We start from the raw sequence: 27,447 nt of genomic DNA, 5'->3' as shown, positions 1-27,447 counted from the left end.
TATTTTTAAACAGTGTTACAAGCGGTAGTTACCAGAGGCCCCCGCACTAGGTAACACCAAAGACATATGTAACTCCGTATAGACAGCTACAGTCTAAGAAAAAAACGTACCTCAGAACCATATAGAAAAAGGTACGGTGGCCTAGATAACGTTACACCTTTGGGGGACGCTCGGGTAGATGGCGCTAATATTAATATTTGTCATTTTAACACATAGCAAGCTAAGAATATGGACCAAATTGTCAAAGCTGAGGTTCAAAAGTTTTAAGCCTGTGTCGAGAGATGGCAGTCTATACACTGTGATTACACATTTTACTTACACTTAACACTTATCACAAATAGTACTTGTTTCATTGATTCAAAACTTTTCACTTAGTAAGGATGCTCAATGTTCTTCATATTCGAGAATAATATACTTATTTTACAAATAAGTAGTAAAACGCTGAACATCATTAGCTACCTACTTACTTATAGTTAAGTTTTTTTTCCAAATAAGTACTCCAAACATTTTAGTTAGCATAATATGATACTTTAATAATTTCGTTAATCGAAAGTTTACGAACGATCTAAAAAGGTAATTCTACGAAAAGTTTATTTCATCATTTTGTAGTCCCATTATGCGAGGCAGCCAACTGAGAAATTACAAAAAATAACTTTTCGCTCAAATTTCACATTGCAACAAAATATCACGTAGGCTGCAAATTCTTGACAGTAATAAATTTATTAGGCTTTCAACCTTTTGACCGCTCGTCGTGTCTAATAAAAAGTCATAAGCTACTCTTAGCAAACCTTATTTATGCTAAGCTTTTATAAGCATTCTTAGCTCGTAAGACGAGTAGATATTTTATCTACTTAGAATTTATTCATCTTAATACGGACAATGAATCTAAAGAATTTGGTAATTATTATAGTAACTCTGTGATACAATCGCGCAACCAATTTTGTTATTAGATTAGTTAATATTAGGTTTCAATTAGTGCCTATTAGTACCTATCTATAATAATTTGTAATAGCATGTTGCAAGAAAAGTACCTACAGTCAACGATATTATTCTCATAGAAAGAGTGCAAAAAACTTTTCTCAGATTTTTGTATAAGAAGTTGCATACTTATTTTCCATTTTTATATCCGACCCAGTTTTTGATTCCCTTGCAGTTAGGCGCAATTACAATGTCTTAGTTACAGCGTGTGGAATTTTACGCGGCGATACAGACTGTCCCGAACTCGTAGAAAGAATTGTCAAACTTAGTGTTCCATTTGTGCCCAAAAATCTACTAAGACCGCGAAATCAAAACCTTTTAGCAGCCCCAATTACACGAAATAAACAAATAGAAACGCATAGAAATTCACCAGCTGTGCGGGCTCTAAAACAATTGAACTCGTTTCTGTCATGGGCACCAGAATGTGATGTGTTTGCAAGCAGATGGATGATAGTGTATCAAATGTGTCTGCGGTATTGTGAGGTGATGGACGAAAGGTGATCGTATTTTATATAATGTTTGTTTCTTTTGTTAATCACCTAATAATATCTATAAACTGAATTGTACAGTGCTTTGGTTTCGACTGTAATGCTGTAAATTATGTTTACAATAAATAATAATAAATTATTAGATAACATTTTTACTTGACAATAGTAGAGTAAAGTAAGAAATGTCTCAGATCATAAATTGTATGTTATAGCCGAGCTGGTAGGCAGTAACTTCGTTTAGCACAACGGCCTGAAATTTGACACTTTCCGACCGGAGGACCGAAAATTAGATTTTCACTGTCGCTTAATTTGTTTTCATTGTTTTTTTACAGAGCAAATGTCGAAAAAACCCGAAGCTTTTATCATTTCAATTAACAACTTAAAATATAATGAATTTACTACTACTTTTAACTTAAGAGATAAACTGATAACCCACTTCACGTACAGGTATGTTAATTCAACAAAAAACCGGACCAATTATAATTTGCGTCACACTTCACGTGCAGTCCGACATTTAGAGCCCTTGGGTAAGAGGGAACCACCGGTAAATATTAAAACGTACCTAAGGTAGCCTTCGAAGTAAATAAATAAGGTCAATACGGGTAGATACGTGTGTCATTTTAATATTTTATCTTCTGAACGAAAATGAGATTTTAAAGCATAAATTGCGTTTTATATCTACTTATACACCAATAATCGTAATTATAAGCATAGGTACCTTAACGAACTATATCCAGTATACCTACTTTATTTTCAGTATTCAATACTCCGCCTATTCAAGATTTTTATCTGATAGTTGTACACGAGCTAGAATAAGTAAGAACTCTAAATAAAATGAAGGTAAATATCTAAAAATAAACTTCTGAAAGAAAGAAATAAACATAAACAAACAAGCCACTGTTGTCATAATTTTTATAAATTATGAGAAGGTAACGATAGTAAAATATTGACGAGCAAATAAAGACAAAACATCAAAGCCGGAGTCAGGCTAATAGGCATAAAATTTATACTTAGGTATGTCTTTAATGGAATATATAAAGTGAATAAAACATTGACATGTCTTTGACCTTTATTGGGACGGACCGTCTTTTTAAACAAATGTGATATAAAAGTAAGTAATATAAATAAAATAATTTAGATACGAAATGTGAAGTATTTCACTAATTACAGTGGAAAAGTAGTAGCGGCCTAGTAGCGTATACAGAATATTAACGGCCATATTCGATTAATAGTTATGAGTTATGAGTAAGATGTCACTACGATATTATAATACCGTATATTTGGAATAAAGTACAGCGGGGCAAATCTCGACTGGGGGCCAAATGTAACTAGTCCATGTTTTACAATGTTTGGAAATGGAAAAAATGGATTAGTTACAATTGCCCCCCAGTCGAGATTTGTCCCGCTGTACCTTAATTAGATTGCGTTGTTTTACGTGATGAAATTTCCATACCACCTCCTATGTAGTCATTTTTCACTTATTGAACGTTTGTTCAACACGGTAAGTTACAGTTTAGCTCTCTTCTGAGAATGTCTTTATAATACCAAAGAGGATCGAGTATTATAGAGAGTTACTGTCGAAGTAAAATGTGTAATCACATTGCATTGACTTCCATCTCTTGACACAGGCTTAAAACTTTTGAACCTCAGTTTTGACAATCATCTAGCTGAGCGTACCCCAAAGGCCATCCAAGTGCCATCTAGGCCGCCGTACCTTTTTCTGTATGGTACTGAGGTACGTTTTTTTCGACTTTATCTGTCTATACGGAGTTATATATGTCTTTGATAATACTCATTTACCTAATAAATATTTATAATATTCATTCATAGGTATTGTATTATTTATATTCTATTTTTTTCGAAGATAAGATTACATACATACATACAATCACGCCTGTATCCCATAAAGGGGTAGGCAGAAACACATGAAACTACTAAAGCTAAGATAAAACACAACAAATTGTATGATTGTACAGTAATATGTCAGAGTTTCCTCGGTAACATTTTCTGTTGGGAAACTCTGCACCTGGCTGTATGTTTGGGGAAATTTATTATTACATACCTACAACTAAATTTTCTTTAAGAGTTTTGAATGATACACGGTTATTTTAGACTTATATTGAACAGGATATAGACATCCACCTGCCTTCGTCAGTTTTCCGTGATCATAATGCATGCAACTGCGTCGAAATATCGGGAGCTCGACAAAAATCAAAGAGGTAATCACGGTCTATATCCCGGTCAATATGAGTCTAAATTTTCTTTAACCGCATATGGTATAGTTTCCTAGACCTTAGGTACGGTCAACCAATTTGAATCATAGGCCACTCTAGAACCCTGTCGTATTGACATCGTGCTTTATTGGCCATTGAAGTCACATTTGGCGTTGACTGTGAAAAGATTCTACTGTGGCCTAGGATTCAAATTGGTTGACTGTACTTGTAGTCTTGGGTCGTATGTAGACTCGTGGAATGACGAGGAAGTCGCTTACGACATGCTCTTGCCTTGTATGGCAGTTATATCAATCAAATCCGTAAAGCTCGAGAAAATACTGCTAATTGGTTAACCAAGTCATGAAAGGTTGTTAGACACAGTTTCGCTTTCTTAGCGTCTTCAGAAGAATTAGAAGAATTGCATGTCGTAAGCGACATTCTAGTGGAATGCCCCAGGTAAGTTTTATGTTTTTTTTAATAGCCCTATTATGTGTCTCACTGCCGGGCAAATACCTCCCCTCTCCCCTTCCAAGTTGTATGCTTTATAGAAAAAATGCAAATTCACAAAGTAAAAGCCCTAACAATAAATACAGCTGATGTCAACACATCTTTAATGAGATTAATGACTCCCAACTTTTATCTCCGCTCAAATTATCGTTTAATTTTAGCATTAAAGATTTTATAATTACGTAGCAAATTAATGTGGGCATTAAAATACCCGTGATTCTGTATTTATACATTCTTTCGGTATTTCTAGGTTAAGGGTAACTATCAAAACAATATACCTAAAAGTATGCTTAAGTATCTGAATTAGTTCTCAAAGAATTTGTTCGTATCCAGACGTTCTATGCAAAGTCTGCCTAATTTATACCAACTTACATATAATTTTTGTAAGTAATCCATTAAATACACTACTTGATGATTTCAAACTTCACTATTCAAAAGATATACCGCGAGTTCAGCCGTCAACTTTTAATAAGTTACAACTTAAATATAAAAGTATATTTTCATAGGCGCGAACAAATCGTGGGAAAACGCGCGAATAACATCTCAACGACCATCCACGAGCATTCTCTTCGCGGCACTGAAAAACTGAGCACGTGGTAGAAAATACACCGCTCGCCGCCTACAATACGGCTCAATCGGCCGCTCGCGACTAGCCAAATAGCTCTTTGTGTCAATTGAAAATGGTCGTAAATAGAACCGCAGCTAGTGACGAGATCGCGAAAAATTACAAACAAATGCCATCACAACAGACAATCGACGATCAACGAAAATTCAACCTTACTTTTATATGAATAAGCTTAAGTTGATGATGGTGAGTGCGACTTTAGGTTTTCAAATATGGAAAACTTGATAGTTCGTGAAAACTCGGCCGCGCTCGGACGAGTTCGCGTTCGTTACCGGTCAAGCTTTTGACTGCAAACAGACGTCGCGAACGTTCACACTACATGGATTTTAATGGTGCAAACAGTATATTTTCTTACGGGCAATAATCTATTAGGATTCTGAAAAGATCCCTAAAGTATTCTGAATAGGGTTTTATTTTCTTTGCGAAGAAAGGTCGTTTTCCGGACGTTTGGCACGGATTTGAATTTGTTTTCTCGGAACGGGAGACAAATTATTCGTGTAATGATGTGCGAAAATATGCATGCATGTCAAATAAAGGTGTGTCGAGCAAAGTACGTGACGAAAGGAGAGTTTTGTACGTTTCTAAATGGTTCATTACTTGGTAATGAATGGAGTTACCGCTAGCGAGTTAAAAGTTGGAATTTATTTTAAACTTTGTACAGCTTCTTGTGCGAAGAGAAATGGTTGCGGAAACAATCATTTTGAAAGATTGTGTTCGAATATATCTCTTTGAAATATTGTTTGAGCTCGCTGTGTTACACGTGCATTTGAAGAAATTTATGGAACTGGAAAACATATGTAGAGGTGTTCATAATATTGTACAACATCTTGTTTACGTTCAGTACATTTTGTTAGGTAGGTATGTATAAATATATTTCGCTGTGTAATTGTAGACGTTGAGGTCTCTCAGTAAAAAAAAATGATTGATAATTTTATGATTAGAACTATTAGCAAAGAGCCAAAGACATATATAACTCCCAAAATAATCGATGATATGGCAGTCTATGAACTATAAACTAAATATTTTACTTTGACAGCAATTATCTATATACTCGATCCTCGTAAAATTTATTAATATCTCAATGCCTATTTGCAGCACTAGTAAATGACTTAACTGCAATTATAGGAGTCATAACAAAATTTGATTTGTTGCCAATACTCTCATGTATTTGGTAAACATTGCAATACTGGCAGCTTTCAGTACCAATTGCATTTTGAAGGCAATATTTTCATTGAGATTTATTACGAATTACAAAGAAGAACAGAATAGGATACTAACTTTATATTTTGTAAGATACCGGCGCCTAAGATGACTTATCGTTATTTTTCTCATGGCTGATTATATTGTAGGGTTCTTATACTTAATTAAAATATTTTATGCAGTGCACGAAATAAAACACCAAATTATTAGATGAAAAATATGAACAGTAGTGACTTTTAAAAATATTTTCAATTTAATAAATAACTCAAAGAAAAAGATATAAAGTAAATAAATGAGTTGACCGTGACGTTACTCTTCATGATTTCATATTAATTCCATAATAGCAAATCGTTTCGACAGTACTTAAAAAGAAGTTCATTTGACTAGTAGGAAACTAGCCTGTTATACCGGGTGTGACCTGTAATACGAGCAAAAAATTAACTGTAGCTTGTACTCAAACTGATCAACATTAACTCTGCGACTTTATAAATTACTTGTAGGTATTACATTTTTAGCATATCTACTTTAAAACTTATTTTAACACCCGATGTACTGCGTACTGATTTTGTTATGGTAATAGAAAGACGTACAAGTAACTTCAAGTAAACTGATTTAATTTATATTTTCTTTTTTAAAGTTATAATAAAATTAACATCGTTTACGGGGTAAAATTATTTGCTGCTAATACAGGCAATACACGATGTGTGTGGTTGAAAATACTGTTAGGTAATAATAATCATGATATTCATGATTCCCAAACCATTTCCGCCAATGCCATTCAATTAGTTTTCACTATCAGCTCTAAATAATAACCAATTTAACTTTTAGAGCCATTCCTGATAAACAAAAACATAGTTTCAGAAACACAGTGGTCCATTTTACAAAATTGTCTACTAGATTATTAGTATTACGAGTATTATCTGATGTCCCTTAAACAAAATTAAGTTAGCAAAAATCTATTTTATTCCATCGATAAGAAATATTTGAATAAGTCCCTGGGGCCAAAAATATGAGATACTTTGTTATCTTATCCCAGATCTCTAAATATTTGCATATTTGGTACCATATTTTGCTAATTCATTTTAAATACGTCTAAGGGACCAACTATATACACTTTATTGCGAGTTTCGTTACAATACATTGCCGTATTTTATGGGTATGCTGAATGAGGAGGCACACTGACATTTTATCCCGCCAGACGGCGCCTGTGCAAGTTTAGTGTCTAGACATGTCACTGTCATTCATATGTGTGAGAGAGAAAAGACATATCATCTTCTCGCTCTCACGTATGAAATTCTTTATCTGTGCAATGCAAGTACAATGGACTAATAGGGTGGCGCCATCTATGAGTGTGCCTCCTCATTGTATATAACCTCAACAATCCGCGATGTACGTAACTAAAATCGCAGGGGGCGTAAACCCAGACGCGTATTTCACTATTATAAAGTTTTAAGCTTTGAAACCTCTAGAAGTCTAGATACCTACTGAAGTGAAGACGCGAAATAAGACTCCTCGGAATGTTTGCGTAAACAACAAAGAAATATCGAGAATAGTTGAGGAGTTCAGGCGTTCAGGTGCCATCTATTTTCGCATTCCTTCTAAGCGACATACGGGTTTTCATCTAAATGGTACGCAAGAATATTTTCAACATTTTTTCGCTGTTATTGTTAAATCTATACAAACTTTAGCTTCTTTCTATACAGCCGTCATGTAAAATGCTCTCCTTAGATAAAAAGTCTTGCGGTTAGGCTGCGACTTTAGCAGACAGAATAAATATTATATCCATAGAATAAATATCACATCCAAAACTTCAAAACGGAAAACTTTCTTTTCATCTCGACAGATGTTATTGCTGACAATGTACGTTAAAATTTTCATGTATTACCTTTTTCATTCATCGTGTCAGCTACCAGGTGGGAGATATTGCAAATCTCAAATAGTATTTCATACAATCGTTATATCATACAAAACTTTTCAGCCGAGTACCATGTTTAGGCCACGAAGCTTGCTGAGTGGCCTAATAAAACAGTACGAGAGTGAAAAACTTAATTATATCACTTCATCATCAATGGACGAAAAATATCATCATTCAAGTTAAAATTAATGTAAATAGCGTCGTTCACCGTTGTATCAACATCAAATTACCTGATAACCAATTGTTTGTAATAACCGTCTCTGATTGGTCGATAACGCGATACCTAGATAAAAAAAATGTGTTTCAGATGCAGAAAAAAATTAGTATATAACTTGTACGAAGTTCTATTTTTTAAATGTTTTCAGTTAAATAAAGTGAAGTGTAATTAAATATTATAGTTGACTGTGTAGTTGACTAAGTGTCAAAGACTATCCAACACTGAAAAGTCAGCACGCATAGTTTAGTCTGTGATGTCCTAATTGACAGATTAAAGTCGACTAGTAGTAATAGTTATTTGTTATACAAGGGGGCAAAGTTGTATTTTAACGCCGAGTGTGGAATTGAAAAACGAGCAAGTGAAAGGATTCTATAGTTGAACCACGAGCGAAGCGAGTCGAGGACAAAACACGTGTTTCCGAGCTAGTGAGGGGAAAAAATAGTTTCCCCTCAGTAGCTCGGAAACACGTGTTTTGTCCTTTAATACCAGCGACTAAAAACGCATTTTATCCACTAGTGGGTAAAGTAATTTGACCTTGAATAAAGTCAAATTAACTGCTTTAAAGTTGATAAAAGTAGGTGAATCTAGTAATAAAGATGATTTACCACCTGTGGAACTACTGGAAGCAGTGATAAACGCATTTTTTGCGTTATAGTTTCCTCGCTATAGTGAGGGGAAAAGTTTTGTGTTACACTCGGGTGCAAATGTATTTTACTTCTCGTGTTTTAAAAAACTCACAAGTTCAGGATTCTATTCTCGAACCACTCGCTTCGCTCGTGGTTCAACTATAGAATCCTTTAACTTACTCGTTTTTCAATTCCACACTCGGCGTTAAAATGCAACTTTGCCCCCTTGTATAACAAATAACTATTTTCAAGCGTATCGTCAGTGTGTATCAATGACAAAAATAGCCCCAAATATTGTTTACATTTAGCAGTTTTAAGCATTTTTACGATATAATAAAACATATTTATGTCCGTGCATTCGGATGAGGTAGGTTATTTATTTAGTATCATATGATGTTTTCTTGAAAAGATGGAGATTTATATGTCGTAAATTGCAATCCTCTATTCGTATTTAAATTAAATAGATACTAATGTTAATTTAGATAGAATAAAAAATAAAATTTAGGACTGAACACATTTCATGAAACGATTTGTCTTTAATTTACTGAGACAAATAACAACAATAAAATAATAAATATGAATGAACAACTCTGGTTGGATGTATTATTATAGTATGTACTTGTTATAACTAGTACCTACTTAGGGCCGGTTGCATGAAACCGTCTGTCACCGTCTGTCACCGGTTGATGCAACTGGCTCTTAGTAACGTTTCTTCAAATAAAGACGTAATAGTTGACACTAATATTTCCGATTCATAGCATATCTATTGGAGAATTAATGTTTGCATCATCATCATCATCTCCTCCTAGCCGTTTTCGGCTACGGCGACTGCATTTTATAGATGAGAGCGTCGCTGGTGTGCCCTCAGGTGACTGACGTAGCCAATTTTTGCTACGAATGTGCGACCACACTCGCGGCAGGTCAGCACCCCTCCGACATAATTGTAGGTAATAGCCACAGGTTGCATGTTCAATCCATAAGGAAACATCAAAAAGTTCTGCTGCAAGCTGAACACCCGTGTTCGATTCCCGACTCGGCCACCAGTGGGTCTTGTCATTTTTTTCTTTCGTGTATGCTGTCTATTTTAGTTTATAATTTATATTATAGTAGTGTGACTACCTACTTGAAAAACAACAAATCAAAAAATATTTAATAAAATAATTCGATTTTTTCCCTAGTTATTTATATATTTTTTTACATTTCAAGTGTGATGAAGAATATTGTGTGTAACTCGAGGCGTCAGAATATTCCAAACTCTAATCGCGATTTAAATTGCTCTTGTATGCAATATTGAACTTCCGCCCCACGTTGTACAATGTACTATTGTCATTATCATATGACAGATAATGACAATAGTACATTGTGTATTTGTGAGAAAGGGACAAAACACCAACCAATCACTCTAATCAGTAACTTTTTAACCCCCGACGCAAAAATAACGGGGTGTTATAAGTTTGACATGTCTGACTGTCTGTCTGTCTGTCTGTCTGTCTATCTGTATGTCTGTGTGTGTGACTGTCTGTGGCAACGTAGCTCCCGAACGGATGGACCGATTTAGATTTAGTTTTTTTTTTGTTTGAAAGCTGAGTTAGTCGGGAGTGTTCTTAGCCATATGTTTCATGAAAATCGGTCCTCTAATTTCAAAATTTTGATTTTGGGCTTAGGTTATTAATAACTAGCTTCGCTCGCGTTAGAAAGAGGCAAAAGTAGCTTATGTCGCTCAACCATCCTTTCAACTGTCTCCACCTAAAAAATCACGTTGCTCCATTTTGCCGTGAAAGACGGACAAACAAACAGACACACACACTTTCCCATTTATAATATTAGTATGAATAACGGGGTTTTACACATCTTAATTGTACTTTTTCTCCCCACTAAGCATTTTGTGAACCAGCCCTCACAGGCCCCGTAGCCGAATGTCATTTCTGCGACGCGAAACGAAAACTAAACGCCGCGAAAGGTATTCTGGCTCTATCGCACAATACGCAAGTGCGATAGAGATAGATAGAAACGACGTACGAAAGAGATATTATCGTTCAAAAAAAAAAAATTCAAAATTCGTTTATTTATCAAACAAGGTTTCTTAGGGTGTCGAATCCTCCTTTTAAGTTTGACACTTGTGTTAGGAGGAATTCGCTCCTTCATACAAGGTGTTAAATAAATACATTGTAAGCGTTTCGTGAGCACATTCGGCTACGCACACTTGCCAGGAACAGTTCATGGGATAGCTTTACGATCGATCGATGGCAAGGTGCGAGTCCCGCTATTTCAGTCAAGGCCTCTCTCCGTAAACATCTGCAGGTGAATAATGTAACGGCTGAATGCGATGGCAAGAATATGCCGGATTCTAAATGTACAGTCTGCAATAAAATACCTACAATGTAAAACTATCTGAAACTGTCTTTTTATAGTTAAATAAATAAATAAAATAAATAAATAAATATTGGGGGACACCTTACACAGATCAACTTAGCCCCAAACTAAGCAAAGCTTGTACTATGGGTGCTAAGCGACGATATACATACTTAAATAGATAAATACATACTTATATACACAAAAAACATCCATGACTCAGGAACAAATATCTGTGCTCATCACACAAATAAATGCCCTTACCGGGATTCGAACCTGGGACCGCGGCTCAGCAATGTAATATTACTTAATATTACCACAATATTTTACACCACAAAAATTATGTGGCCTATCATCATTAGTACCTCAAAAAGGAAAAACGGAACCCTTATAGGATCACTCGTGCGTCTGTCTGTCTGTCTGTCACAGCCAAAAGGTTTTTCAACTATATTGTGTGTTTTTTCAACTACCTATATTGAGCTTTTCATAAGTATTTCAAAAATATATTTTTTTTATAATTTTTAGTAATTTTGAACATTTTGTGTACGCATTGAATAACTGTTTTTTTATAAATAAATAAATATGTAAATATTGGTGACATCTATCGTCATTCACTCGTCAATCACGCGCCAACTAGCGTAAATTATCAGTACTGCTACTTGCTAGACGTCACGACGAAAACATGCTCAACAATTTTTAGCTAATATACAATAGTATTAATCAGTACTTTCCAATTACTCAGGAAAATATAAGGTGTAAACTGTTTTAATATTACATTTTTGGCAGACGCAATAGTGTCGGCACCTAGTGTCGAGTAGCAGTACTGATAATTTACGCTAGTTGGCGCGTGATTGACGAGTGAATGACGATAGATGTCACTACAAATAACTCGCATTTACTGATGTATGGAGTTACAACTCTTCCCTTACTTATTCCTCTATGGTGTACGTATTGAATAACTGGTTTTTTATAAATAAATGACATCCTTCTCTAAAAAGATGATTTTGATTATCCTTATTTTATCAACGTCTAAGGTATTAAAACTAGGTTAAAATCTTATCTGACTTTAATAACATCTTTTAAAAATTACAGCTTCAACTGATAGCAAAAATACTGACTTAAGTATATCAAACAAAAGACGATTAAAATAGTTGTTTACATATAATAGCTCCCTTGCGAATACTCCAATAATTTGTCTGTCAACATTTGCTAAAGATAAAAAGCTTATTTGATGAATGTTATTTTATGAAAATTTTTATACATTTAGAACATAAAATTACAACCATTTTAATAAATTTGACTCAAAACATTTTTGAATAAGAAGACAGTAACAAAATAGTGAAAAGATACATTATTATTTAGAGAAAAAGATCGAAAAATAAAGAATCTAAAGCTCCCAATGTTATTAGGAAGCCGCCGCCGCCCGTTCTCAAATGATGCAAAACATTGTGCCGAAATGAAACTATTTTGATAGCCCAGCGTATTTTGCCAACTAAATTTTAATAACTTATTAAGACCCCTTATTCCTTAGAGCGCTCATCAATTTCACGAAACGGCTATCGATAGGATGGCGTTGGCGCTCGGTACGCGAGCACCGGCAACTCAACGCGCGTTTCAACGCAGACACGAATAATCTTGATAGTTTTGAATTAAATTGCTAATAACATAATTTTCAATTTTATATGGGGACTCTTTATTTAATTTCATATTCATGGTATGGTAGTAGTAAATAAGGTATATGAATGTAGTAAAAGTATAGTATTAGTCTACATGTACATATAATAATATTTTAAGAATATTATGAATAAATGAGTATGAGTATGAGTATATAAATTCAGGTTTCCTAATTGATTGATTCAACAACCAACACCGCTGAGCCGAAACTACGAAAGCTAGAAAGTCGAAATTTGTATAGATTGCATTAACAAAATTTCGAAGAGATAAGAATCGATTATGAAAATTTACACCCCTAGTAGAGGGAAAAAGGGGGTGAAAGTTTGTAGCGGGATCAATTTGTTTTTTTTTTTATTAGGAAAATTTTAGTTAGGAACTTGAAATTAGAGAATAGTTTAATAGTGATTTCTGTTTTTAGGGTTCCGTAGTCAACTAGGAACTCTTATAGTTTCGCCATGTCTGTCTGTCCATCCGTCCGTCCGTCCGTCCGTCCGCGGATAATCTCAGTAGCCGTAAGCACTAGAAAGCTGAAATTTAGTAACAATATGTATATCAATCACGTCAACAAAGTGCAAAAATAAAAAATGGAAAAAATGTTTTATTAGGGTACCCCCCCCCCCTACATGTAAAGTGGGGGCTGATTTTTTTTTTCATTCCAACCCCAACGTGTGATATATTTTTGGATAGGTATTTAAAAATGAATAAGGGTTTACTAAGAGTTTTGAATGATTCACGGTTATTTTCATTAGACTTATATTGACCGGGATATAGACCGTGATTACCTTTTTGATTTTTGTCGAGCTCCCGATATTTCGACGCAGTTGCATGCATCATGATCACGGAAAGCTGACGAAGGCGGGTGGATGTTAAAGTTGTATAGACAGCGCGCGATCTACCCTCCTTCGCGCGCGTCGGCTGCGTTCACTTTCAGCGTTACCACTGGTCGCGTTCACACTCGATGGTCTGTCCAAACACACTACACTCACAGTGTCACTACGTTTGTTCAATTCTGACTTCACCGGTTTTTTACACAAACAAATCACTGGATTCCATACATTAGATAGTTTGAAGCCATCCTCACGATTGAAATTTTTATATTTGTGAATCTCAATGGCTTCTCTGAATGGCTTCTTTGGCCAGTGAAGTCAGAATTGAACAAACGTAGTGACACTGTGAGTGTAGTGTGTTTGGACAGACCATCGAGTGTGAACGCGACCAGTGGTAACGCTGAAAGTGAACGCAGCAAACGGGCGCGAAGGAGGGTAGATCGCGCGCTGTCTATACAACTTTAACATCCACCCGCCTTCGTCAGTTTTCCGTGATCATGATGCATGCAACTGCGTCGAAATATCGGGAGCTCGACAAAAATCAAAAAGGTAATCACGGTCTATATCCCGGTCAATATAAGTCTAAGGGTTTACTAAGATCGTTTTTTGATAATATTAATATTTTCGGAAATTATCACAGTTATAGTGACTTTCATATTTTTATAAGAACAGCATGCACTTACGTCCAGGGTGGCTAGCCGAATGGCACAATCGCTCACGAAACGCTCACGAAACGAAGCGCTAGTAGATATCTATCTCTATCGCGCTTGCGTATTGGCGCGACAGAGCCAGCGGCGTATCGCTTTCGTTTGGCGTCGGAGAAATGCCATTCGGCTACGGGGCCAGAACAGTGACATTTGGTGCATTGGAACTGCTCATGATGTGTCACTTTTTAACCGTCGCCTCAAATCTGAGAGATTTGAGGCGAGGTTCTCAATTCGTCTGTATGTTTATTTATTTTTTTTATTTTTTTATCTTTGTTCCTCGATATCTCCGTTGTTACTGGACCGATTAAAAAAAAAATTATTGAATGTATATGAATACAGATAAAAAAAAGTAGTAGATAAAAAAAAAATATCTGTCCCCTCTTTACATGTAGGGGTACCCTAATAAAACATTTATTATTATTAACGACCTTCCACATATTTATAATGAGCCCAAACATGATGGGGTTATGATGAGGAGAATAGCAGTTCTGTTGACCACCTCCTGACTCCATCATGAGAACTTGGACCTCGTCTAGTTCGATGGTGCTCGTCAGCCCAAATCTAATGAGCCCGAACATGATGGGGTTATGATGAGGAGAATAGCAGTTCTGTTGGCCACCTCCTGACTCCATCATGAGACCCTGGACCTCATCTAGTTCGATGGGGCTCGTCAGCCCAAATCTAATGAGCCCAAACATGATGGGGTTATGATGAGGAGAATAGCAGTTCTGTTGACCACCTCCTGACTCCATCATGAGACCTTGGACCTCATCTAGTTCGATGGTGCTCGTCAGCCCAAATCTAATGAGCCTGAACATGATGGGGTTATGATGAGGAGAATAGCAGTTCTGTTGGCCACCTCCTGACCCCGTCATGAGACCTTGGACCTCATCTAGTTCGATGGTGCTCGTCAGCCCAAATCTAATGAGCCCAAACATGATGGGGTTATGATGAGGAGAATAGCAGTTCTGTTGACCACCTCCTGACTCCATCATGAGACCCTGGACCTCATCTAGTTCGATGGTGCTCGTCAGCCCAAATCTAATGAGCCCAAACATGATGGGGTTATGATGAGGAGAATAGCAGTTCTGTTGACCACCTCCTGACTCCATCATGAGACCTTGGACCTCATCTAGTTCGATGGTGCTCGTCAGCCCAAATCTAATGAGCCCGAACATGATGGGGTTATGATGAGGAGAATAGCAGTTCTGTTGGCCACCTCCTGACCCCGTCATGAGACCTTGGACCTCATCTAGTTCGATGGTGCTCGTCAGCCCAAATCTAATGAGCCCAAATATGATGGGGTTATGATGAGGAAAATAGCAGTTCTGTTGACCACCTCCTGACTCCATCATGAGACCTTGGACCTCATCTAGATCGATGGTGCTCATCAGCCCAAATCTAATGAGCCCAAACATGGTGGAGTTATGATAAGTAGAATAGCAGTTCTGTTGAACATCTCCTGCCTGACTCCATCATCATGAGAACCAGAACCTCATCCTGGTCCCAAAATATAATAATAATTCAAAATCTCAACAAACTTCACGTATAACTTAAAATCCAAAATCATATGAAAAGCATGTCGAATGCTAAAATTGCATAAGGTGTAAAAAGGATCAAGATTTGTTTAGTCGCAGTTTACGGCTCTTCTCGGAACTATCGCGCTGCTTACGAAAGCTAGGTGCGCCGGACGATCAAACGCAGGTCCGTTGTCTTCGAGCGCTCGGCGCAGACTGAGCGGGCTCGCGTTAGCACAGTGTCTTTTATTCGAATTTTAGGTGTTTTAAAAACATATCTATCGACAGAAAGGTATGTCTTATATGTATGATTTTTTTTTATAGGTCAATAAGAAGTTCTAGTTTAGGATAATATTATTTAAGAGTTACAAAAAATGCAGGAATCGCAGGAAAAATACATAATGTAAACCTCTTTTTATCGAAAAAATGGGGAGGATACGGAAGGTTATTTATCCACCATTTCAAGTAAATCTTAAAATGTCAAAGTATTAGCTAACTCGTACAGGATATAACAAATAGGATTGTGATCATTTATTACCGCAAATAACATTTTTAACAGCACAATCACGATTCTAAACGAGCTATTCCACTACGAAATTTGAAAACGTCTTCCGAAAAAACTGATTTTTCGGAAGTATAAAAAGACATATTTTAAAGTAGTACCAATTGACTTTCTAGCTTAAGATATGTACTTTTAGGAACATTATCATTTTTTTAATAATCATTTATAGTTTCTTTATAATTTTGAATGAAAAAGGTTCTATTTTGCAAAAAACGCTCGTCTTTAGGAATAAGGCCTCTTAATTTCATCATGTTCTAACGCTTTATGTTGATTATTTTATTCTTACTAAACAAAGAGTATATATTTTCTTACTAAACAAAAAGCAATATGAGCACTGAATACCTATATAATAGTACAAGTACTCCTTTGATGTTTACAAAATGCCGCCACTCTGAATTCTTACCTACATGTTAACAAACGGACCGCACGCGAGCAGCCGACATTGAACTCTATTGCGCCGCGCGAAAGTCGTCACCACTGAATGGGCCGCGAACTCGCGGCCGCCGGCATGTACTTGTAACGCGGCGATAAAATCGCGGAGTGAGCCGCCCCTGATAGGAGCCAAAAATACCCCCAGTAAAATTACCTAATTAGATTCTCTCACAGATTTTTTTTGAGATATGTTGGCCCTAGTGCTCACTATAACTCAATATACAAAATGTAAAATACTTCTGGTAATTAAACCTGTATAAAATAATGTAATTCTGGGATTCCGCAATCAACATTATTAACGCAAGCTACGCGCTACGGTCGCGAGTGAATACACGGTTTTCAGGTTTGTATTGGAAAAGCGCAGCTAGGGAGCCCGACTAATAAATGTAAAATATGAGATCTAGATATGATATAGATCGGATACTTCAGTGGCAAAAATACGTTTTTATTTGAAGAAAGTAAATATTTTTATTGCACCATGAATTATAATTTTAGATATACATAAAACTTCAAATAATATTTAGTGAGTGTGACTAAGTAATAACGGGCGGTCTTAAGAAACGTCACTTTTAACACTGGAAGCTCGGTATCATATTACAACGTTATCTTACTCGCATAATAAAAGCATCGTTCGAATACGGCAATCATTATAATTAAGAGGATACGGTAGCGAAAATGCTAAAATGGAAAGGAGCCCTTTCAACTTGGCAATTTTAGTTAACTATACAAGTGTTATTAACTAGATTTATCGAAAAAAATTATCCATTAAGAACAACTCAGTCAAAAGATATTTCAAAAAAATCTTTAAAATCGAGATTCCGCTCTCGACTCTTTCCTCCTTCAAAACTTAATCAATCAGAACTAAATTTGAGAATCTGAATAACAATGAAATAATCTATGTCGGACCGTTTAGCTTTTTTGGTTAATTGTTACCAATCTTGAGTATCACACCTTTTTTTGCGCCATAATGAAAAAGGCCGTTTTTGGAAATTTTTGATTGGCTCTAGAGTCTTTAAAAAGCAGAATATCAAAAAAATCAAAACGGTCCGACGCAGACAAAAATAAATAACAATCTGTGTTGAAAAAATCATTGCTCTATCTTCAAAAACCAGGGAGGAAATAGTCGAGAGCGTTTTATGGAGAATTGACCCCTATCGTATCGTGTGATAAAAATCTAAATTTTTTACAAGTGCTAAAAGATAAGAATCTTCTATAAGTACTGGGTGCGTATACCCGTATACCAAAACTCGCAATAAACAGCCTAATACCAAAACAATAGTTTAGGCAAAAACGCAGCATCTGTTTGGAACAACAAGAAGAAACTCGGCTAGTTAGGGTATTCTCAGGGTAGTTCGTGTGAAGTTGCCACAACTCGCAATAAAGGCTTTTTTCCTACTTTTAAAGGTCACTGATACAAACATAATCACTTTGAGAATTTTGAGAGGCATGAGAAACTGACAGATTTCATTCAACGTTTTGTGTTGTAGTGCAGTCGGCATCACAAAATGGGATCGACTAAAGGGACCATACATAACAAAACACATCTTTATTTATATCGTAAAAAACTGTGTTAAGAATTTTGATATATTTTGCTAGTTTGGTCGTCACATAGTCGACAGTTCCACACTATCTATTTAATGCTCACTCTACGTACGTACAGAGGGTATCGCCTGGGGTCCGCTTTGACAACTAATCCCAAGATTTGGCGTAGACACTAGTTTTTACGAAAGCGACTGCCATCTGACCTTCAACTCGAAGGTTGAACGAGACCTTATTGGAATAAGTCCGGTTCCCTCAGGATTTTTTCCTTCACCGAAAAGAGACTGGCAAATATAAATGATATTTCGCACATAAATTCCGAAAAACTCATTGGTGCGAGCCAGGGTTCGAACCCGCGACCTCCGGAAGAAAGTCGCACGTACTTACCGCTAGGCTACTATCGCTTCATTATTACCATTATAATTATTCATTGAGTGTTAATAAAATTGTAGATAGGTATAAAATAATGTACTTAATAAAAAATGTACACCAAGGGTCCTCAAAAATAAAGCGTTTTATCCTAAACACTAATATAACAGTTTGTAAAAAACACAATTTCATCGGATAGTTCCGGTAGTTGAATATTAAATAAACAGGGCATTATATATGTAGTTTATATGTATACTACATTACATGTAGTGTCATTTGTTCAAAAAAATATGTAAAATATTGTTAGTATTTGTAATTTTACACTATCTTTTGATAGTAGTAGTTATAGAATATTTTGACAAAACCACACCAGTAAAAATAGTAAATCTGAAAATAGGTGTATTTAAATTTCTTAATTTATAAAAATACATGTAGGTAAATTGTTCAATATTGGCAATAGGAAGACATACCTTCTTATATTATTGCCCCTATCATTATAAAGACAACTACTTTATGGAAGTTATTGAATATTTTTGTATAAACGCCATCTCTGATAGCAAAACCCCGCCAGGGAAGAATGATTTTTGTACTAGGTACAATATCTCATTTTATCATAATTCATTTATATCAAGAAATATATGTATAAGAGTAGCTTTTGTTGCCAGATATAAATCAAGTTAACTTAAATCCTTTTATAAAGTTTTGTTTCAAATATTTAATTTTTCAAAAAAATTGGACTCAAAAGATTTTTTAAGCTTAGAATTAAGCCTCGGTGAAGTGGAGACAATTTTGTCATAAGACTTAAAATATTCATGCCCACATTTTTTTTTAATAAGTATCACCTTTGCATCCCGCCGAATTGATCTTGTATAACTTGTGTATAACCCGCTAAAGTTTAAATTTTAAACCTTGTATTATTCTGCAGCCTTAAATCCATTTTCACCTGCTGTGCTCCAAAAGGCACGCATAAAAGTAAACGTGTACGAGATAGAAAGAGAAGTTAAGAAGTGTGAATAATGTATCTTTCCACTCACTTGTCGTGTAGCCGAAGTCGTCTTCTTCTTCTTTATCTGCCTCCTTCTCTTCTTTGCTGCGCTTGATCGCGGCGGCTGACGCTCGATCGATCTAGAACAATTAAGACATTTATTTGCTATTATCTATCTATTTGTATTGTACAAAAATGTAAAAAGCTCTAACTTTACGAATTATTCCCAATATTCATAGCCATAATTTTTAACAGAGTTGATAAGTTGTTTTATCAGAAATTAGAATGTTTTATATATTTCTGATAAGTTTTGTAACTGATGTCTTCTTAAGAACATTTTCAAATTTTGTTTGTTTGGCCTTAGTTGTTTTATATTTATCATCATTCATCATTATTGGTATAGTCAACCAATTAGAACCCTAGGCCACTCTACAACCATATCAAAATGACAAGCAGTAAGAGATTTCTTACAATGTGATTTATAACGTCACTATGACATAGTTCTACTGGTTCCAATTGGTTGAAATGCCAGTCTAGCTTCTCTGACAGTTCTTACTTGCACAATCATACCCACACGTTGTAAAATTGTTTAAATTCAAGACTCATATCAACCTTCTTACGTTTTTAACCATTAATGTAATTGTTACTGCGTCAAACTCTCCTTTATGTCTTGCTCTGGTGAAACTGCTATCTCTAAAAAAATCGGTTTCCGTAGTTGATTTCTCTGTCTCCCCCTCCGTGTCTTCTCTTTCTCTGCCTGGCTCTGATATGAGTATGACAGTCACTATAATAAGACTCACCTCAACCCCTTTATCTGAATACGTTCGTCCCTGTAGCTCTCTCTCATCTTCTTCGTCATCACTACTTTCCGAGTCAGAGTAAACTGGTTTCTTTGGCGGCGTTGGTTCGGTTTCCGAAGTTGATTTCTCTGTCTCCCTCTCCGTATCTTCTGACTCTTTCTCTATGTCTGGCTCTGATGTGACTGTTATCTGTGAAATATTTTTTATCGTCATGGCCATATATTTACGGACAATAATTTTATACCTTTCAAAGTTTTAGGAGTCTGAATAATCATAAATATTTAGAATTTATAAAAAAACAATAGGATCTGAACTTATAAAAAAGGGCCTGAAAATATTTTCTTTTCTGTGACTTTTTAGAAAACGTGTTAGTGTGACACTTAGTTTCAAACGTTAAATTTGGGATTGCTCAATGAGAATGGGAAGTGCGGATCACAGAGAAAAGATTAAAGATATCAACGGTAGCATTATAGGATGAAACATTAATGTTTATAAACCAAGTAAATGATGACAGTCAAACCTTGATCTCGTGTTCTGGCGTCCCATCGACTGGCAATGGTGTCCGCCGGCCCGGTTTGTGGGGACGCTTCGGCTTCTACATCTGATGAGTCGGTATTCTGGACAGAAAAGTAATTATCAATTATCATCTTTATTATTTTTTTTCTTAGCTGTGGAAGGCGGAGTAAAAATTACACCTACTTATTAGGTTCTATGATAAATCAGTTAATCATTCAAGACGGAACCAAGAAATCCTTCTTTACAGGATACACCAAACAATGTTGATAGAAGTTATTGGATGTGAACAATAGTTATTTGTTTTACAAGGCAAAGTAGTTGTTTAACCGCACGTGCCATAATTGATACCCGAGCAAAATGATACCTACTTGGAATTAGGTTCTATGATGAATCAGTTAATCATTCAAGACGGAACAAAGCCAAATCCTTCTTACCACACCAACAGAACAAAATACTGGCGATACATTAAAATAAATGAAACCAAACAATGTTGTAAAATAGCAGCCAGATTAGATCGAGTTAAAAGTTGAAAAAAGAAATGCAATTTTGCTATCTGTTTTCGAATAGCAAAGAAAGCCTTTACCAGTTGGTGTGGTGAAAATATAATTATGCTACGGGATTCGCGATCCATATGTGCCAACTTACCCAAGTCGGCAGACTCTGAACCGTGAGCGTTACAGTGTCACCAGCTGCTTTGATGAGCTGCACCGCCCGCTCGTGCTGCGCATTTCTCACGCACACTCCATCCACCTCCAGGATGCGGTCACCGGTCTAAGAGAATAACCAATATACTCTGTTACTTCTATGCTATTTTTTCGAAGGATTCAAAGAGACAGGTAAAGGGATAGGTGGTAAATCCATATGTGCCAACTTACCCAAGTCGGCAGACTCTGAACCGTGAGCGTCACAGTGTCACCAGCTGCTTTGATGAGCTGCACCGCCCGCTCGTGCTGCGCATTTCTGACGCACACTCCCACTCCAGCTTTCCAAAAAAACTAAATCGAAATCCAGGATGCGGTCACCGGTCTAAGAGAATAACCAATCTTATTAGATACTCTGTCTACTTCTGAGTCACAGCGTGCACAATTTTTTTGCGAAGTTGACGGTACAGATGGCAAAGAGATGGCAACGTCCTCTCGCACAACATATACTATAAATATTGCGATACAGTGAGAAAATGCCACAGGCATCCTTGTTACGTTAACTCAAGTAGTAGTAGTAGTAAGTTGTATAATTAGTCTTAGATTTAATATGTAAATGTTCTCATGTAAATTCATACCAAAGTAATGACTTCGGATATTTGGCAAAAGTTTATTCATTGTGTCATATGGTGGTTTAATACTCACATGCAACTCGCCACATTTGCCGGCTGGACTCTCTGGAACTACATTTTTGATGAATATTCCAAATATGGCCTTGTCATCGGCCCCAGCGCTATCTTGATTGTCAATAATATCCACCTGCAACAATTAAACAAGTTCTAACAAAGCATTTTGCACAAAGCAATCTTAGGGTGTCTTTCCACCAGTGATGCGTTTTGATATCAAACACATCCACGTAGCGCATTACGTAGCTTAGTCGAACCCGTTGGCACCAGCGCTAAGCTAAGAGGTTCGACTAAGCTGATTAAGTTCGATTATGCTTGTGTGGACATACGAATAGACAGTTTGAGTCGGGAGGTAAGCACTCTTTTGCTCTTTCGCGGACAAGCCGATGAAAGAAACCCCGTTTTTCGCACAACAGGCACAGAAACAGTAAGTGTGGTGGACAGAGAAATTTTGTTAAAGTCCTGTCCTCATCCTGAACTAACTGCTGTGCAATTGGAATATAGGTAGATTGCACAATCTACCTACATTCCGGACAATACATAACTTACCTTCCCTCCAACGATGCTGACTCCTAGAGGAGCCCCTGGGCATCTTGTCAGTGTAACTTTTCGCGGCGACCCCCACTGCTGGGCAGCCAGGCCGTCCCGCCGCGGCGACGCTGTCACCGTCATGGCTGATAGAGGAGCGTAACTGCAAGCAAACCGTTGGTTTTAATTTCTATACACAATCACACACCTACTTTTTTAGGGTTCCGTAGCCAACTAGGAACCCTTATAGTTTCGCCATGTCTGTCTGTCCGTCCGTCCGTCCGTCCGTCCGCGGATAATCTCAGTAACCGTAAGCACTAGAAAGCTGAAATTTGGTACCAATATGTATATCAATCACGCCAACAAAGTGCAGAAATAAAAAATGGAAAAAAAATCTTTTATTAGGGTACCCCCCCTACATGTAAAGTGGGGGCTGATTTTTTTTTTAATTTCAACCCCAACGTATGATATATTGTTGGATAGGTATTTAAAAATTAATAAGGGTTTACTAAGATCGTTTTTTGATAATATTAATATTTTCGGAAATAATCGCTCCTAAAGGAAAAAAAAGTGCGTTCCCCCCCCCTCTAACTTTTGAACCATATGTTTAAAAAATATGAAAAAAATCACAAAAGTAGAACTTTATAAAGACTTTCTAGGAAAATTGTTTTGAACTTGATAGGTTCAGTAGTTTTTGAGAAAAATACGAAAAACTACGGAACCCTACACTGAGCGTGGCCCGACACGCTCTTGGCCGGTTTTTATTATAGACTAATCGGCGATTGATTCTAGTTAGGTACAACTGCGCTAAATCGGATTAGTTTGACCCAAGGAACAATTTTGGCGACCGGTGTGGCTCAGTCGGTAGTGACCCTGCCTGCTGAGCCGCGATCCTGGGTTCGAATCCCGGTAAGGGAATTTATTTGTGTGATGAGCACAGATATTTGTTCCTGAGTCATGAATGTTTTCTATGTATATAAGTATCGTCGCTTAGCACCCATAGTACAAGCTTTGCTTAGTTTGGGGCTAAGTTGATCTGTGTAAGGTGTCCCCAATATTTATTTATTTTAAAAAGATTTGCCAAGCAGCATCGCCGAGAATAAACGATTTATTTATTTATTATTATTTTTTTTTATCCTACTGGTCACCAAACACAAATATTACAAAGGGAAAATGAGCATAGTTTGAAAATTATAAGTTCCAGTTATATACTTCCAAAGACAATATTATAGATAATTTTATAATTTTTATAAAGAATATACTTCTCTTAGACATTATTATTGTCGTTTTAAAGTTTTTTATTAAAATGTTAAAAAACTGAAAATAGGGACCTAAAAATGAGAGGAAAGAGGAGAAACATTGACACCCTCTGCGTGTTTCTACTTCTATTTTTTCTAATAAACCTATAAGCTATATAATATATGTACATGCCAAGTTTAATGCTTTCTGCCAGACCAGACCGGACTGTAGCTCCGGTTAAGAAGCCCCGTGCTCTCGACTGCGATTTCACTATTTTTCACATGAAAGCCCTCTTAACGGGTTTAAGTTAGATACTGTATATGACTACACAAAACTATATTATGATACCAAATGATAAAAAATTTAAAAACGTTTGTATGAAGAAGCGGTCAAATAACTTTGTATTATAGAAAATATATAATACACCCAAGTGTATATCGTCAGGATAGCGTGCAAAATTGTCCGCGACGCAATTTACCAAAGTAAGTATATGTAGATCGTCTTCGGCTCGCATGGAGGCCAAGGGCGATTCAATCCGATTTAGTTATTCCTTTATTGAACCATGGACATTATGTGATGTTATGGAAGAGCGCTGTAACAATTTAACTATGTAGCCAAAATGTTGCAATGGCATATCACATAGTACTGGGGGGTTACCATGACGTACTAAAGACGTTCAGTTTAGGTTGAGAGAAAGGGACACAGCTATAGCAGTTACATAGCTCCGTCCCTCTCTCTCAACCTAAACTGAACGGCTTTAGCACGTCATGGTAACCCCCCTGTAGCAAAACTCGCTAACTTTTTGCACATTACCCCTGTGTGACTATTCCCGTTTCACGCTTGAATCGCTGAACCGATTTACATAAAACTTGCTATGAAATTACCTAGTTTGTGACTTGGGAAAGCTCAGGATAGATGTTATTGCGGATCATTATTTCACGCCGAATAGTTTCAGGCGAACGCTAGTTGCGTTACATATATTGCTAAACCGATAGTAGATATTAAAAAGTAACAATTTAGGACGATCTAAAACAATGTATAAATATTATAATAACAATAGGCTACTTGACCCTTTTTTAAAGTTTGTCTTATATTATTACTTACTGTCCAATTAACCGAAAAAAAATATCACTATATTTTATTATGATTATGACTTATAAACCGCAAAAAACATTTTTTCTCAAACATGCAATGAAATATTGTCTTTACGTTCCTTAAAATGGGCTGGGAAGTATCGCTTTTTGGGCGCAACAACTCGAGAGGACTGTAATGGGATTTCATATTATTTTTCAGGCCTAGGCCTGCAAAGTAACTTTTTTTTATAAAATATTGTCCTTTAGAGCATTTTTTTTTATTTCATTGTATGTTTGAGAAAAGCACTATACATGCCTCGGCGTGAAAACGGATTCCCGGCCTCGTATCCCTATCCGGCCTCGCTCGCACGCTCGCTCGGCCGTATATACCCACTTGGCCGGAAATCCTCATTTTCCCGGCCTCTGATGTAAAGTACTATTACGTAATCAGGCAAAAACAAACAATACATCAGCCATGTCATCTATAGATTTTCTGCGAATGAAGTAATTCAGTGCGAAAAACAACACTTTCTGACACTTTAAGTACAAGGCATAAAGGTAATTATGTCAGTGATTGATTTGACATGAATTCTATGTCACTACACGACCGACAGCGTTTTCGGTGGCCAAAAAAAAATACTCTCATTTTTTAATTAAAAATACGTAGTCATCGTACACATTTAATACCCAAAATCATTAAATATTGGTTTCTTATGTCAAATATTACAGAAGACAATAATTTATTGTGCCAAATTAGATATGAGTCTAGTAGCCTATAATGCATAAAGCGTTATGTAAACTAACAGTAACGAAACGTTACCTACTGCTAACGTTATTTCGTCAACTTTTTCTACACAATTCACAAAAAATCTGTTTGTATAAAAAAATAAATATAAATACCATCGTAGCCGAAGTATGTAACTTGCATTTTTGAACAACGAATATTGCAATTGGAAAGATCAATGTTTACATCTCCCGAATGCTTGGGCTGAAAGCGGGTAGCTACAGTGAGTAAGAAAAGTGAACACTCCTGCAATAAACCCGTGAAACCTACTAATATTTGATGTGTGCTGTCACAAACATTGTTACTTTAAAAAAAAACTAATTAGTCCGTCAGTTACATTATCAAAGAATTTTAGACACGTATTTTTATTTTTTCTCGTAAACGAAAAATGACGAGTACAGTGCGTTGAAGTTTCGCGTGACGTGATTTTTTAAGTGGAGATGGTGGAAGGGATGGCTAGTGACATAGGCTACTCTTTGTCCCTTTCTAACCCCCCCCCCCCCCTCACTTCCCTAAGTTTGTATGGAGCATTCCACAATTTTCGAATTTAACGCGAGCGAAGCCGCGGGTTAAAGCTAGTATTCATATAATTTTGTTCCAGCGTTCCATTCTCTCCCCAAATTACCCTAATAAGTATGATGTCATTACAACAAGAACATCTTAAAGGCCGGCAACGCACCTCCAACACTTCTGGTGTTTCGGGTGTCCATGGGCGGCAGTGATCGCTTACCATCAGGCGACCTGTCTGCTCGTTTGCCTCCTATCCCATAAAAAAAAGAATCCTGGGTCTGCTTATGACCGACAATGTTTAAATAATTTTAAACCTGACCATATTGGTCGCGACTGTACTATATGCATCGTACATAGTACAATCACTTAGCGAGGCGACACGGCCGACCGAACGCGCCCGTCTGCGACTGTACCAGATGAAAATAACGAAATAGTGTTGCGTGTATTGAATTGTGTATTTTGTGTAGTAATTTGACTTATTTCTGTGCAATTATGTTCCAGTTGTTTTTATTGCGTGTTTCCTCGCTTTAGTGAGGTGAAAAGTTATGTGTTACACACGGGATGCAAAGTTATTTTACCTCGTGTGTATTGCAACACTCTCTACGCTCAGGATTCTATTTTTGAACTACTCGCTTAACCAAAATTTAATTAGTTTTCGTCACAATCATTTGCAACAATCCTGTGGAAAAGGCAAGTACAGTATTCATTTTATAGTACCTATCATTAACATTAATACAACAAAAAACATCAAAAAATATACTGATAGTAAAATATTTATTGTAAAGAAAGGGTAGGAAATAAAACGTAAAGAAGTCAAATATACAAACTCAAGTATAGGTATAAACTCAAATGTTAATATCGATCGTTCACAACGATAAGTTGTCAACTCAACATTACGATTCATAGACCTTTGGATGTCATCCGTTCGTAATTGCAA

The 27,447-nt window shown here is 36.4% G+C and overlaps 1 protein-coding gene across 1 annotated transcript in view; it reads right to left on the bottom strand.

Annotated features, from left to right (window-relative positions):
• LOC125236457 overlaps positions 1 to 27,447 on the bottom strand; it is a 182,786-nt gene that overhangs the window by 91,628 nt on the left and 63,711 nt on the right. Inside the window, 7 exon segments of the mRNA XM_048143271.1 lie at positions 19,783 to 19,873; positions 20,534 to 20,722; positions 21,054 to 21,087; positions 21,089 to 21,150; positions 21,695 to 21,820; positions 22,396 to 22,509; positions 22,926 to 23,067. Coding sequence (XP_047999228.1) covers positions 19,783 to 19,873; positions 20,534 to 20,722; positions 21,054 to 21,087; positions 21,089 to 21,150; positions 21,695 to 21,820; positions 22,396 to 22,509; positions 22,926 to 23,067 — 758 coding nt within the window.

Source organism: Leguminivora glycinivorella, chromosome 2, assembly GCF_023078275.1.
Source record: "Leguminivora glycinivorella isolate SPB_JAAS2020 chromosome 2, LegGlyc_1.1, whole genome shotgun sequence".
Lineage (NCBI taxonomy): Eukaryota > Metazoa > Arthropoda > Insecta > Lepidoptera > Tortricidae > Leguminivora > Leguminivora glycinivorella.
This window is presented reverse-complemented; position numbering and strand designations above follow the sequence as displayed.